The 17259-nt window shown below is 38.5% G+C and overlaps 1 protein-coding gene across 1 annotated transcript in view; it reads left to right on the top strand.

The window, feature by feature from the left end:
• Positions 1 to 17259, top strand: part of LOC124620075 (dynein axonemal heavy chain 1-like) — an 804068-nt gene that overhangs the window by 193554 nt on the left and 593255 nt on the right. Inside the window, exon 17 of the mRNA XM_047146741.1 lies at positions 16269 to 16524. Coding sequence (XP_047002697.1) covers positions 16269 to 16524 — 256 coding nt within the window. The remainder of the gene's footprint in view (positions 1 to 16268; positions 16525 to 17259) is intronic.

Raw genomic sequence — 17259 nt, 5'->3', positions numbered from 1 at the left:
ACACTTCAACTTCCATACTAACAATGCCTCTCACATGCAGAGCTACACACAACACAACATAGTAATTCCGTGTCCCGTGCTTGACTCTCTACTAGACTTGGCCACTGTTTCAATGTTTCGATACAGTGTATCGATACGTGGAACTGTTTCAGTGTTTCGGAACGGCTGTGGTTCACTGTTTCGAAACAGTGGTGTTTCATTCCGCCACTGTCTCGGATAACCGGACCAGATTCGATCTCCAGCCAGACACAGAAACTGTATCGTTGTTTCAAAATATGGCTGTTTCAGTCCACCTGTGCTTGGAAAGGTCTAATTGAATCGAAACAGTGATGCTTCATTCCGCTTTGTGTCGGACGAGATTCGTGCTCGGCACAGGTACTGAAACACAACATACCGCTTTGTGAAACACTTTCAAGAGTGTCGAAGTCTTTTTGACAAGCAATAGCATGAAGCTTAAGATATCCGAAAATAAAGCTTCGTTTCTAGCTGACTGCCCTATTCCAAAATGGCGTAACATCTGCTTTAAAAACACTAACCAAACAATAAAACAACGCATACTATTCGCATTCAAAGTAATAAATATGTGAAAATCATTCAGTTAAATTACACTTTTTTGACAACATACGCTTCTCTGTTCATGTACAGTAATCATATTAAGGAACGCAAGAAAGCCTACAACATTTTGAATAAAAAAAGTCGTAGAGTGACAGTTATTAGACATATACATAAATTTAATGTAGGTATAATTGCAAGCAATCTGTTCGACATATCACTGATAGTGTAATGGTGAACGGGAAGGGCTGGGAAGCATGGTGAATTTATAGTAGGCGAATGGTTCGAAACACCTTGAAAGACAAAATTTTTTTCTGTTATATTTTGTTATTTATTCGAATTATTTGGCTTTATTTGTGAGTCTACAGTCACTGTGCCTATTATCCACAATGATTCCCTTTGTGTGCATGGAAATTACGAAGATGGGTATATTACCCATACTAACGGAATGTGGGAATCCCAGTAGCATATCCGTTGTTTCTGCAGTTTGCTCCCACCTCCAGTTCCGTTCGTGGTGGTTCTTCAGTCTTCAGCTATGGCTGTCCTCAGCCAATTGAAAAGTATGAAAGTCACACGACATGAAAGCAGCGCATTTGCTGCAGGAAATAAGAAACTGCCAAGACGCCTAAGTGATAGTTTCATACTTCCTGCGACATGATTAGCGCTCTCGCACCTCATTTGTGTTTATATGGACATACTTATACAGTAGACATTCAAGATGATAAAATGTGTAGGTTTATAAGATTACAAAACACACACTGTTTCACCGTTTTGAAACAGCGTATCGAAACATTACATTGTACTGTTTCATTTGTTTCGAAACAGTTACGTGTTTCAATTTGCCCATCTCTACTCTCTACAGATGCGGCTGCCTGCAAAGATACTCCACAACTAAGCCAGCGATATGACAATACTCTTACATTCCCGCTTGACTCTCTACAGATGCGGCTGCCTGCAAAGATACTCCACAACTAAGCCAGCGATATGAGAATACGCTTACATTCCCGCACAAAAAAGTTTTCGAATTGTCGAAGAGAATATCGAAATATAGATAACTGCCTGCTGCAGGCGTTTAAAGAGATGGTGTTAGGGGAGGGGGTTTATTGTGCCATCCCATGGGCATAGACCCATTGCCACATTGTGGACCAGACGTGAGTTACAATCACTCATGGAAACATGAAGAACAATTGTTAAATACGCAAAGTTTTACATGGTAAAAGGACCCTACCTACAGTGCAACCTGTACAGCAAAACTCACAGTACAGTGGATATACAAATAGTTAATACACTTAGACACAAGAATATTGAGTCCCTGAAACAGAAAGTTCTACAAATACAAATACAGTAGGTTAGATATGATAGGTGGGTGCCTGAAAAAAAGAGAGAGAAAAAAAATAGCAGAAAAACACACGCATTAACTGCTACTCCAAGTAGACAATATCACTGGTTACACTATTAGGCAAAAACTAAAACTCCATCAGCACTACACCAACAAAAATCCAGAAAAAAGGAAAAAAACTACTTCACTACTCACAACACTGCATCACAAGGGAGCATTCTGTGCATTGAAAGGGGTGGGGAGTGACTGTAGCATCGATGCTGCGCTGACTGGCGGATGTGAAGTATAGTCGTCAGCTCGCCACTCTCGCCTCGCCTCACGGTAATCCGTCCATTGGCGTACATGAAACATGACAATGATGGTTTCAGTGTTGTCCTAGCAATGCCTATCCAACTTACTCATAGTCCGTTACTACTACAGTAAACATTACGATGTTCTATTTGACATAATAATCACATACAATATTCAGAAGAAAAATATGTGGATGTCCACTAAGTTAAATTTAGTTACTAAGTGAATGGTACAAAAATTAATACCAATCATTAAGCAGGAGCAGTAAGAAGCTTCTAAATGAAAAAAAACTTTTAGATAGCACAACCTATATACACTAGACCCTAGTAATCACTCGAACCATGTCACTGTGTGGGCAAGAAGAATATGATACATATAATCTAGGTTCAACAGAAGAAAGTGAAAAGAATGAGAGAAAAAAAATTCCATATAGCAGTAACACATCCTAGTTAAATCTCACTCGATTAAAGTGTCTTCTTGAAACCACATAATAATCAGAAATTAATGTCTGTACTTAAGGACAATAGCAGTTGACATATATACAGATTCAGACACGTCACAATATATCACTCAGTCATTAATCTTTCTCACTATAGTGTAGTTTAATGTTTTCCACTTGGTGTTTGCCCTTGTAGCATGAGGTATGCTGTTGATTACACCCTCATAATATGTTATATATGCTTTCCACTTGCTATGTTTCCAGTTTCACACCTGGTCATACGATGCATAGTGCCTTGCGTTCTGATATCCGCAGCCGCCACCGTCGCTTCTGTGACAGCCATAGACACAGAAACTTCCGTAATGTCTCCTGTCATAATAATTATTCCAATGTTGTCCACTGTGTCATCATTTGAATGGGTATTTGTATTGGTTTCATTGTTCCCTGATGCTCTTCTATTATCTTTTCCTCCTCCCGTTCCTTGTGAATCATACAATGTGTCTAATTGTCCTAAGGCCGACTTCATTGCCTCTACATCATCTATAGGGATTGCTAAAAACTTATCCTGAACTCCTGTCGGTAATTTACTTATGATCAGGGACACTATTGCTTCTGTCATCACTGGTTCACCTAAATACAAGTTCCTCTCATAAAAATCTTGAAAAAATTTCTTTAATTTCTGGTCACACCCTCTCTCAAACATTCTACCCTGGTATAGACTGTTTCGTACTTCATTTTGCTTCCGTCATGACCAATGTTGTTGCAAAAATTCCTTGTCAAATTCAGCAAATGTTGTACACTTATGTCCTATTCTCATACCCCAGGTACCAGTTTCACCTTCCAATCTTGCTGCAACGAAGCATACCTCTCTTTTCTCTTCCCATAATTCAGGTAACACGCCCTTAAATTGATCTAAGAAATCCTTAGGATGCCACCTCCCATTTGATTCGAAGTTCTTAAAATTCCCTATTCCAAAAAAGGCCTCATCATTTTCTATACCAATTACGCTACCTCCGGCAATGCTTCCATCAGTTAAAAGTGATTTCACTTTGCTTTTCATCTGCTGGCCGATCTGTTTCTTAGTATTGCCTACCTCATTGTACACTACTTCTACTCGCTGTGCCTAAGCTTCCTGGTTTGGCACAACAGCTGATATCCTGTATTTACAGTGGCTCACTTCCACATCCAGTTGTTCGAAATGCTCGTCGAAAATAACCCATTCTGTAAATTCTTCCTTCACCTCCTTGACATCCAATGGTAACTTCATTTATACTTTGATGACTTGATTCAGCCCGCTTCTTTAGAGCCTCATTAGTTTCGTCGATCTTTTAATTGAGTCCTTCGTTTATCTGCTCTACTGATCGCTTAATATCTTCCCTTAATTGTTTGTAATCATGCACTATCGATCGCTTAATATCTTCCCTTAATTGTTTGATTTCATGCCTCTGGTGCCTAATTTCTTCTTTTATTTGTTTGTTATTATGCAATAATGTTTTGAACGTGTCAGCGATGATTTCTGATAGACTACTGTCCCCTGTACCGGAATCCTTTGACATTTCACTACTACTTGCTTCTGGTTCTGACTCCACCTGATTACTTTCACCTAAAGAATCTGCTTTCACCTCCCTGTCTACTGCAGTTGCACAAACCTCATTACTTGCATATTGAACCATCGTAACGTCACCCAAGCAAGAAATAAACAAATCACAATAACACCCGTAACATAGAATGGATGGCAATAACTACAACCAAACTGCAACGCCGTATGCATTCAGCACTGTAATTCATGCTCAGAAGCACACATAACATACAAGATCAAGTAATCAGAAAAAAAACAATGAAATATAGGCCTACATAAATATAGTTCTGCAATTGTATTAACTCTTGTTGAAAATTAGAATACTAAATAAGCAGGGTCTGATAGTGACATTTCCTTTACTGTACGATCGGCAAAGTAAATATTGTCTCGTGACATTAGTTTTCCTCCCACCGTGAACCATGGACCTTGCCGTTGGTGGGGAGGCTTGCGTGCCTCTGCGATACAGATGGCCATACTGTAGGTGCAACCACAATGGAGGGGTATCTGTTGAGAGGCCAGACAAATGTGTGGTTCCTGAAGAGGGGCAGCAGCCTTTTCAGTAGTTGCAAGGGCAACAGTCTGGATGATTGACTGATCTGGCCTTGTAACAATAACCAAAACGGCCTTGCTGTGCTGGTACTGCGAATGGCTGAAAGCAAGGGGAAACTACGGCCGTAATTTTTCCCGATGGCATGCAGCTTTACTGTATGATTAAATGATGATGGCGTCCTCTTGGGTAAAATATGCCAGAGGTAAAATAGTCGCCCATTTGGATCTCCGGGTGGGGACTACTCAAGAGGATGTCGTTATCAGGAGAAAGAAAACTGGCGTTCTACGGATCGGAGCGTGGAATGTCAAATCCCTTAATCGAGCAGGTAGGTTAGAAAATTTAAAAAGGGAAATGGATAGGTTAAAGTTAGATATAGTGGGAATTAGTGAAGTTCGGTGGCAGGAGGAACAAGACTTCTGGTCAGGTGACTACAGGGTTATAAACACAAAATCAAATAGGGGTAATGCAGGAGTAGGTTTAATAATGAATGGGAAAGTAGGAATGCGGGTAAGCTACTACAAACAGCATAGTGAATGCATTATTGTGGCCAAGATAGATACGAAGCCCACACCTACTACAGTAGTACAGGTTTATATGCCAACTAGCTCTGCAGATGACGAAGAAATTGAAGAAATGTATGATGAAATAAAAGAAATTATTCAGATAGTGAAGGGTGATGAAAATTTAATAGTCATGGGTGACTGGAATTCGGTAGTAGGAAAAGGGAGAGAAAGAAACGTAGTAGGTGAATATGGATTGGGGCTAAGAAATGAAAGAGGAAGCCGCCTGGTAGAATTTTGCACAGAGCATAACTTAATCATAGCTAACACATGGTTCAAGAATCGTAAAAGAAGGGTGTATACATGGAAGAAGCCTGAAGATACTGACAGATTTCAGATAGATTATATAATGGTAAGACAGAGATTTAGGAACCAGGTTTTAAATTGTAAGACATTTCCAGGGGCAGATGTGGACTCTGACCACAATCTATTGGTTATGAACTGTAGATTAAAACTGAAGAAACTGCAAAAAGGTGGGAATTTAAGGAGATGGGACCTGGATAAACTGACTAAACCAGAGGTTGTACAGAGTTTCAGGGAGAGCATAAGGGAACAATTGACAGGAATGGGGGAAAGAAATACGGTAGAAGAAGAATGGGTAGCTTTGAGGGATGAAGTAGTGAAGGCAGCAGAGGATCAAATAGGTAAAAAGACGAGGGCTAGTAGAAATCCTTGGGTAACAGAAGAAATATTGAATTTAATTGATGAAAGGAGAAAATATAAAAATGTAGTAAATGAAGCAGGCAAAAAGGAATACAAGCGTCTCAAAAATGAGATCGACAGGAAGTGCAAAATGGCTAAGCAGGGATGGCTAGAGGACAAATGTAAGGATGTAGAGGCTGACCTCATTAGGGGTAAGATAGATACTGCCTACAGGAAAATTAAAGAGACCTTTGGACATAAGAGAACCACTTGTATGAACATCAAGAGCTCAGATGGAAACCCAGTTCTAAGCAAAGAAGGGAAAGCAGAAAGGTGGAAGTTGTATATAGAGGGTCTATACGAGGGCGATGTACTTGAGGACAATATTATGGAAATGGAAGAGGGAGGTAGATGAAGATGAAATGGGAGATACGATACTGCGTGAAGAGTTTGACCGAGCACTGAAAGACCTGAGTCGAAACAAGGCCCCCGGAGTAGACAACATTCCATTGGAACTACTGACGGCCTTGGGAGAGCCAGTCATGACAAAACTCTACCATCTGGTGAGCAAGATGTATGAAACAGTCGAAATACCCTCAGACTTCAAGAAGAATATAATAATTCCAATCCGAAAAGAAGCAGGTGTTGACAGATGTGAAAATTACCGAACTATCAGTTTAATAAGTCACAGCTGCAAAATACTAACGTGAATTCTTTACAGACGAATGGAAAAACTAGTAGAAGCCGACCTCGGGGAAGATCAGTTTGGATTCCGTAGAAATGTTGGAACACGTGAGGCAATACTGACCCTACGAATTATCTTAGAAGCTAGATTAAGGAAGGGCAAACCTACATTTCTAGCATTTGTAGACTTAGAGAAAGCTTTTGACAATGTTGACTGGAATACTCTCTTTCAAATTCTGAAGGTGGCAGGGGTAAAATACAGGGAGAGAAAGGCTATTTACAATTTGCACAGAAACCAGATGGCAATTATAAGAGTCGAGGGACATGAAAGGGAAGCAGTGGTTGGGAAGGGAGTGAGACAGGGTTGTAGTCTCTCCCCGATGTTATTCAATCTGTATATTGAGCAAGCAGTGAAGGAAACAAAAGAAAAATTCGAAGTAGGTATTAAAATCCATGGAGAAGAAATGAAAACTTTGAGGTTCGCCGACGACTTCGTAATTCTGTCAGAGACAGCCAAGGACTTGGAAGAGCAGTTGAACGGAATGGATAATGTCTTGAAAGGAGGATATAAGATGAACATCAACAAAAGCAAAACGAGGATAATGGAATGTGGTCGAATTAAGTCAGGTGATGCTGAGGGAATTAAATTAGGAAATGAGACACTTAAAGTAGTAAAGGGGTTTTGCTATTTGGGGAGCAAAATAACTGATGATGGTCGAAGTAGAGAGGATATGAAATGTAGACTGGCAATGGCAAGGAAAGCGTATCTGAAGAAGAGAAATTTGTTAACATCGAGTATAGATTTAAGTGTCAGGAAGTCATTTCTGAAAGTATTTGTATGGAGTGTAGCCATGTACGGAAGTGAAACATGGATGATAAATAGTTTGGACTAGAAGAGAATAGATGCTTTCGGAATGTGGTGCTACATAAGAATGCTGAAGGTTAGATGGGTAGATCACATAATTAATGAGGAAGTATTGAATAGGATTGGGGAGAAGCGAAGTTTGTGGCACAACTTGACCAGGAGATGGGATCGGTTGGTAGGACATGTTCTGAGGCATCAAGGGATCACCAATTTAGTATTGGAGGGCAGTGTGGAGGGTAAAAATCGTAGAGGGAGGCCAAGAGATGAATACACTAAGCAGATTCAGAAGGATGTAGGTTGCAGTAGGTACTGGGAGATGAAGAAGCTTGCACAGGATAGAGTAGCATGGATAGCTGCATCAAACCAGTCTCACGACTGAAGACCACAGCAGCAGCAGCAGACATTAATTTAATAATACAAAAGAATTTCAACTGTCACTGTTTGTAATTACGTAATTATAGAATGCAATCTGTACTGCCAGTTAATTACTCTCATTGCTTCAGTTGCGTGAGGTAACGTTGTGATGTGCGACTTACTTTGCGTTGTCTGCTGGCTCCGTAGTCGCAGCTGTTGCATAGCGCCATCTCAGTTGACGCCGTCCAGCTCTCAGCACTGCACCCTCTCTGCAAAGGTATGGTAATATTTGGTGCGTCGCTCCTAGGCGCCGCTCACGTTGAATACGGTGATGGCTGCCAAAAAAGTTTTCACTTTCGCCCATAGGTGCCACTAGTGTCGTCTTCCATAATGGCTGCCAATTCACAAATAGGTGCCACTAGCATCGTCAAAAGCGCACCACCGGGGAGTATGATTACTTTGTAGCACTAGTTCTTTGCACTATCACGGATCGGACGAGTATATACACCGTCTCATAAGTTCTTTAACATACATATCCCACAGCTAGCTTGACATCACTCAACAATCCAAATTAACAGTTGTACAGAAATAGTTCATTCTCCAAATTAATTATATGGCAATTCTTATCCGAAAATCGCAAGTCCTGAATACACGTCGCCATGTAACACACCTGGGGATTCAAATGGGGGTGGGGGACCCTTACACTGGTTATCGTTTCTGCTCATCTTGACCGTGCGCCCTATCCACACCACGTACCTGATAATCCCGTGGCGGTTGTATTGTTCTGCTCCACACTGCTGTTGCCTTGCCTGAAATTATCTATCAAAATATTCAAGTGGGTTTAGGGGAGCCACTTAACGTTGAAACACAACACTGTCCTATGTCTGGTATGAACATCTATATTCTGAGACAATATAGGAACCATAGGTTAAACTGTTTACATTCTAATTCGTAAGTGTTTGTCCCAGTTAATGGATGATTACCAGTCCAAAATGACACTCAGACGAGCGTACGCATAACCGACATGACGCGGGTGATTGTTGTTGATGCGAAAGCCGAATGATCACACATAAGTTCTTATGCTCATCATGCATACACAGATATCTGGTACCAGTCCTCCTTGACACTAGTAATAAATTTTAACACTGTTCACAAAGTTAAATTTACAGTTCACAGTTCTCAGTTGTACAGGCGTATGCGTAACCGTCACGATGCGGTTGATTGTTGATGGTGCGGAACGCGATGATCGAATGCATATTCACACACTTGCTACAAGACACTGGCACTTAAATACTCCCTTTTGTGGTAAATAGTATTACTGATTCTTATTAGATCATTCTTGGAGACCGAACATGGCACGGATGATTGATACTGTACGGTACGACACGCAATGAGAGGATACACAAATACGTTATCAGCTGCACGGCTCCTTTTTAAATTACTTATTGACGCACTTTCCTCTGAATCATTTGCTTATTTTATCACCTTACTGTAATAGCACTTGTAGCAACACTTCAACTTCCATACTAACAATGCCTCTCACATGCAGAGCTACACACAACACAACATAGTAGTTCCGTATCCCATGCTCAACTCTCTACAGACGTGGCTGCCTGCAAAGATACTCCACAACTAAGCCAGCAATATGACAATATGCTTACAAGGTCAGTGAGGAAAGCATGAAACTGCCTACTAGGGAAGCAGTGGAAGAAAATGATGGATGTTCAGATATTGCAGTTGCACTTTGATGGAAGTTGATAGAAAAGAGGACATACTTCTCTGAGTGGAGTAGTGACTGCCACGAGTGTAGACACCGGTAACGTGTTAGATGTGGAGATAATGTCTAAATATTGGAAATGATGGAAAGTCAGGGAACATAAAGAACACAACTATGTTGCTAATTTTGAGGAACAAGTGATGGTATGGAAGTTCATGGAGTACAACAAATATTTCATCGCTCCGTAGAAACAAGAGGCATAAGGTACACCAAATATTTGGGCGATGGTGACAGTAAGGCATACAACAATGTAGTGAACTGTAAGCCATATGGGATGCCATTATTAGAAAAATAGAATGTAGGCCATGTTCAAAAACGTTTGGGAACAAGGCTGAGAAAGCTAACTGTTGATATGAGGTGAAAAAAATTGGAAGATGGAAAATTGTTGACCGGACGGGGTCGGTTAACTAAAGCTGAAATAGAAAACTTGCAGGTATACCATGGGCAGGCAATTAAGAGAAATAAAGAAAATCTGGAGACAATGAAGAGAGATGTTTGGGCCATATTCTTCCATAAATCCTTTACTAATGATAAGCCATGTCATGGATTGTGTCCATCAGGAGAAAATTTGTGGTGCAAATACAACAGGGCTCAGGCAACTGGAGAATCTTATTCTCACCAGCATTCTCTTCCTGCTGCTGTTATTACAGCAATTAAACCTATTTTCAGAGACTTGGCTCATCCTGACCTCCTAAGTAAATGTCTGCATGGGCAGACACAGAACCCAAATGAATGTTTCAACAGCATAATTTGGAACCGCCTCCTTAAATCTGTATTTGCAGGCATGCACACAATGAAACTAGGAGTTTGTGATGCTGTTATTACATTCAGTTGTGGTAATATTGGAAAGTGTTGGTTACTGAAAAATCTGGAAATTAATTCTGGTGAAAATATGATCACTGGGCTGAACATTGCGATAAAATGAGGATAGTTGATGCAGACAGGTCTGCATCTAATATGGCCAAGAAAGCAAGACAAACATCCAGGAAGGTGAAAAAGAAGCTGGAAGACCTGCTAGTGGTCAAAGAAGGGCCATCATATGCAGTAGGACAGTTTTAATTAACTGTAAGTAACAAATTTCAAAAGTTTTTTCTTTTAAATCAGTTTCCAGCAAACTAAAATTTTCGGTACATATGTCCCATTATATCAGATACTATCATAGATAAATGAATGAAATTTTCAGAGACTCTGCATAGCATAAAAAGCCACCTCTGGTACTACATTCATTAATAATCCCCCATTAGGAAGTTCACAAAAAATATTTTCTTCAGAAAAAAAACTTAATATATTTTGTTAATAAATTTAAAAAAGTAGGTCTTAAAAACTATAAAATGGATAAAGCAGATTTTAGTACAGTTGGCTCTGTTATCATCATGTAACTTACAGTAAAAATATTAAGGTCCTGCATCAAATAGTTTTTTTCAGAAATGGGTCAAATACTTGCCTAAATTAACGTGGGTTAGATAGGCAGGGTGTAACATCCACATATGTTATTCACAGAGCAATTTACTTACAATATAAGCCTGTTCCAATAAAAGTTTCTATAGTCATACAACTAGCAGGAATCTTAAACTTTGGGACCTCACTTCCTTATGACACCATATGAGCTAATCTCAGCCTCGGCTTAGTCAGTTTTTCTGAATTTGTTATCTTTTGTTTATCCTCACAGATTGAAAGCACGTTGCTGGAAATTCCATGTAACGGGGATTTTCTTCATAGGAATTGCATGTTCTTGAAAATGAATGGCTTTAATCTAAAGTAAAAAAAACAAAAAACAAAAAACAGTAGAAAGTTCATGAGAGTAATTAGTATCATGTTAAAATGAACAGACCTTCTGTATTGAAAAACCTCTTAATGTGGATCATGCAGATAATCGTACAACACGGTATACACATTTTTGCTTTCATTGTGAAATAGAAATAATGTTGCAAACAAAATAAGTATGTGACATAAACTTCAGTCCACTGACATTTTAACTGATGTGTGTCACAGATTTTTAGCTTATTCTCGTGTGTGTATTGTAAGGGTTCAGATACGTTGGTTAAAATTTCACAGGTTTTGTGAAACACCTGTACCCTTAGCAGTTAGTATAATTGAGTAATCATTCATAATTGGCATTCAGCTAAGTTTAAACAGCATTATTATTGTTGGTTAAGGCATTGAGAAGATTCTGGGTTTGCGGGATTGGATTTTATACATCCCAGGACAATCAGGAAATCTGGGAAAAACCCAGGAATTCTTTTCATGTGGGAGAAAACTGGGAATAACCCAGAAATTTTTTAGAATCATGGGAATTTTTCATTGCTTTGGTTTTCAGTTAAATTTTTGTAAGTTTGACTGATAAAAACTGTTACTCTAACAAAGAATTTTACTTTATCCCCGTACTGCAGAATAACACTTCAGCAATAAAACATAAATGAGAGAAAAACACCGACATGAAACTTAAATTGCAAAGAAAATCCACCATTTACAACAAAACACAGTGCACACATAAGCATACACAGTACACACACAAGCACCTGCCAAAAACAAAATGTGTCAAAGGCTTTACGAAGAAAACTATGCATTTCTATCTACTTGAAGTGTGTCTGTTGGCTGTATAAGCAGTAGTAGCAAGCTGCCAGATGCTAGTCGTAAAAATTATTTGAGCATGCCCAAGCTGCCAGATTTGCACATGCCCAGAGCATGTCTAGAGCAGAGTTGTGGTTGCAGGAGTTAGTTTCCATGTGACCTGTGTTTACATTTTGTAGTTGGCTATTTTCTCTTATATTACGGCTCTCACATCAAGTGAAAACAAAACAGATTTCTGTGGCTGGTAGTGTATTAAAAAACATTCACATAATTACAGAAGTCTAAAATATTTTATTGGTTTCAGTTCTCTGATTTATTTTATTTCCACATTATTGGCAATCAAGCATTAATCACTTTGGCAAACAGTGGAGTTATTTTTGTTTGTTTGCTAAAGAAATTTGGCTCTTATTTGTTTTTTCTGCAGAGGCAACCAGTTTATTTGAAACAAAGTGTTTCATTCAACACTATTGGCTAGTCTCACCTATTTGTTGAAATTCACATTTTCATCTTCAGGCATGAATGGCATAATGCCGCAATAAATAACCAAACATGAGATAATACAGTGCTGATACTCCAAGAAAATTGGTACCCCAAAAACCACACTGAGAAGTTTAATACCAGGTAGGGGCCTACTTCAGTGTGAATATGGACATACAGATGTGCACTTTAAGCCAATTATGAAGTTTAGTATGGTTTACGAAATCCCGTTGCTGTTGGAGTATTCTGGTGTCCTGTTGGAGTATTCTGGTGTCCTGTTTCTTTTATGAGGTCTTTTAATGCTATATATGTATGGTCGTACATAAATGTTCTTTTGAAGGCGACTAAGCAGGCAAATTTGGTCAGTAGTATTGAATAAAATGTTTTGTTTCAAATATATTGACAGCTTTAGAAGAATTTTACAAATCTACCTTCCAGAAACACAGTGTTTTTCAATCACATGTTTCAACAATTGCCTGTTACGTTCTCTATGCTTGACATTATTTCTTAATTTGTGTTGTTTACATCTTAAATTTACAGAATGCCATTGTTTGGTAAATTACAGACTGGCAGCACACCATGTTTTATCATTGTAACTCCCCACTAGGCTTTATATTTACTATTGGAGTAGGATGTAAAGTGCCAGTTATACAGTTTCTTGACTTCACAGATAACTGTGTTAAATTTTTTATACCATTTTAAAAAGTCATGAATAATGTATTGTCCTTAATTCTGGCATATAAAAACAACCTTTCTTAATTTTTGCAAGAACTCTTTATTCCTTCTTAATAGCCTTTTGCAGTGCTGTGTGGATATAAACCTGGTTGCAAATGCTAGAGAACAGAATTGCAAAGTATGAATTTTAAAAAATCTATGCCACATGCAAAATATTAGGGTTCTTCAAATTGTAGAGTCTAGTTTTGAAATTAATGTTCTGCCAGGAACTACTTTCTTGTATTGGATTCCTTATCTGGATAGGATATGATAAAACAGTTGCCCTGAGTACAATAACTCCATATGTCCTCTCTGAACATTATAATGCAAGTGATCATGTGATGCCTCACTACACATGAAATTCCAAATAGAAATGCAATGAAAGGCATATGAGCAGAGCAAATACTGAGCAAGGGCTTCTTATGTCATCGTAGCTGTGCATTGCAGTAAAGCCTGTTCTCTGGCACTCCCTGGAAACTGCTCAAAAGATCCTACTTCTAACAGGTCATGGGAAAATATTGGGAAAGGTGGTTTCGTAAGCATTGCTTGAAGGACTGATAAGTTTTACAGTCCTGTGGATAAGTACACTGTCACTAAACATGGAAAAAGTGTATTTTTCGGGGATGGAAGTGTAGCACACACTGTGATGTGTTCACATACATTGATTTAGCAGTCAGATCTTGAGATAATGTTCAAGTGATGTGCAAAGGCTGGCAATTTAATTTTCAGAAATATAAAATTTTTACTTAAAAAAATCACTGACACACAACTTGAATCTGTCATACCAATACCCGAGTTTTACAATTTCTAAGGATATGACATAGAAGGACCACATAGGCCCAGTTGTAGGTAATATGAGATACGACTGTCGGGATATAATTCCTGCAAACCCTGTGAAATGCTTTGCAGAGGATACATCCCATTGTACCAATTATAAGGGTCTTTTACCATATCCATTCACATATGGAGTGTGGGAAGAAAGATTGCGTAAGTGCCTCTGTGCATGCTGTAATTAGCCTAATCTTGTATTTGCAATCCCTATGGGAACAATACACAATGGCTTGTATTATATTCCGAGGATCATCATTTAAAGTTGGTTCTTGAAAGTTACTTGGCAGGATTTCATCCGAAAGTTTGCATCTATCTTCAAGCATTTGCCATTTCATTTCTTTCAGTGTCGCCGTGAGACTCTCCTGTGGGTCAGACCAACCTGTGAGCATTCATACTTCCCTTCTGTGTATACATTGTGTCCCCTATCAGTTCTACTTGAGTAATATTCTGTGTTGAGTCACACAAGTCTTTTGTATGCAATCTCCATTCCCTAGTATTCTGCCAGATGGATTGCAGTCTGCTGTTTCTTTGCCTATGACTTACTTCTACATTCTGCATCTTGTATGATGGAGTGGGACTGCAGCTAGTCAAAGACTTGAAGAAAATAGTAGTAACACCCATAATTTTAGTTAATGACTTTGTTTAGCTAATAGTTTTGGTGCCTCATTGGCACTATCTTCAGGCCCCTATACACAAAACTTGTAAGTCATCTAGTTGATTGTGCTGTTATGGGGACCACTACACCCAACTGGTTTCTGTAGACTTGTCGGCAGGTGTGGATCCTTTATGCCTCGTAACAAGATCTGAAGAATCCATGTATACTAAGAAGAAGCCTGCCGAGACCAGTTGGATATTGTGGCTCCTATAATAACACAAATGACTAGATGACTTACCTAATTTCATCTGTAAGGGGCCTGAAGATGGTGCCAATGAGGCACCAAAACTGGTAGCTAATTAAAATCATAATGTAAAATTGTAGTTGTTGGCTTCTATTTTCTTCAGTATTTCTATATTTGTCTATGACACACCATTCAATGTAACATGCTTGTTCTCCCCACCAAGAAATTCTCAATCCAGTCATATACCTTGCATGATTCCCCATGCAATCGTTCTTTTGGTTATAAGTGTTTGTGCAGTACTGATTCAAATATCTTTGTAAGTTAAGAAATTCTGCAACTGGTTTACTACCTTGATCCACAGCTTTCAAGGTGTCATGCGATAAAAGTGCAAGTTGGTTTTCACCTGATCATTATTTTCAGAATCCATTGAAGAGGTCATTCTGCTCGAGCTACTTCAGTGGATAGTGTATTTATATGAAGAAGGGTGGCACAAATGGTAATAGGTTTGTTTGACACTTGGGAAAATGTCTGGTGATGCAGAAAAACTGAAACTGACAAACACTTGAAGATAGATACCAACAATTCTGGAAAAGCCTACTTACAAAGTCTGAAGAAAAATTTTGTACTGCTCTCTGTGTATGACTCCTGCAGTAAGCATCTAGAAAAAATTAGACTAATGACAGGTTCACAGGGCATTTATGTAATCATTCTTTCTGCTTTCCATACATGAGTGGAATGGAAAGAAACTGTAACAAGTATTACAATGTCATCCAGTATACAGTGGTTTGTGAAGTATGGGTGTAGATCTAGATATAAGAAGCTATCTACTTGTTCTTTGATCATAATTGCAACCTGTTGTTATGGTAACTGTTTTTGATAACAATGCTGCTTGTCTTCGTTATAAAAAAATCAATCTGAGGAGTATTTTGGGTATTTATAAAAGATTATTATTGCAGCCATATGGATTCTGAATTTCAAACAGCTATTGAAATGATAACATAGCTCTTCAACAGCAGTAATTATTTTCTACCGTGTTCTGCTTCTGTGCTGTCAATGGCATTGTGAATGCATGATGAGATCATGTCTGTAAGAGATTTGACAGACTTTCTACTTCAGTTTCTGTTTAATATCATAATATATAAGTGAGACTTTATCGTAGTCATTTGTGATACTTTTATTTTCGTTTGTTTCTTGTCTTTATCAGGTTCCTGTTTGAGGGCGTTGAAATTGCGCTGAAACAGTCTTGTGCCGTATTTATAACAATGAATCCAGGTTATGCGGGACGAACAGAACTGCCTGACAACCTGAAAGCCCTCTTCCGACCTGTTGCAATGATGGTGCCAAATTATGCACTCATAGCAGAAATTTCTTTGTTTTCATTTGGCTTTTCAGATGCCAAAGAACTTGCCAGAAAAATAACCACTACATTTAAGCTGAGTTCAGAACAGCTTAGTACACAGGTAAATAGTTCCATAGGAAAGAGTATTAATAACAGTTAATGGGATTCTGTATCATCAGAAAACTGTAAAGAGATTTGATATTATTATTCACTTGTCATAGTTTTCATATTTTTATAATACCTTGAGTGTTGAGAGAAGAATTCAGACAGATGATTTATTGGAGAAAAAAAAAACCTGTTACCATCATGAAATTATTTCATTGTTTACAATTAGTTAGAATTTATTTCCCTAATGGTATTTGTTTTATTATGTGTAGTTTTTATGCAAAAATCAACATATAAAAAATGAAAAAAATTTTATCCCTCCCTCAGAATTTTATGATTAATAAACTTACTGAATGAAAACAGTTATGGAACTTTCTAGATGGTGCAATATGCAAAATAAGGGAAAGGCATCCTCTCACATATAGTGGATTGATGCATGGAGCATGGTAACAAATAACAGAAAACAGCATCACACTATAATTCAGGCACTAGCTCTTTCTCCAGCAGTAGTACACACATTCACACAGACACCCGAACGCACACTCCCATGGCCACAATAAGTCTTGCTGTGGGTTTTTGAATTATGTCCTACTACGACATATGGGAAGTAAACATATGAATCATTATTATGTCTATTGAAGTAATAGCTCAGCTTTCTGCTGATCATTCATTGAACACATTCTGTGCTTCCGATAGCTTGCACATGTAATAGTGTAATTTTTAGTTTACAAATTTTCAGCAAGTGACACAA

This window comes from Schistocerca americana, chromosome 6, assembly GCF_021461395.2.
Source record: "Schistocerca americana isolate TAMUIC-IGC-003095 chromosome 6, iqSchAmer2.1, whole genome shotgun sequence".
In the NCBI taxonomy this organism is placed as follows: Eukaryota; Metazoa; Arthropoda; class Insecta; order Orthoptera; family Acrididae; genus Schistocerca; species Schistocerca americana.
Note: the sequence above shows the minus strand (reverse complement) of the source record. Positions and strands in the feature narration are given on the sequence as shown.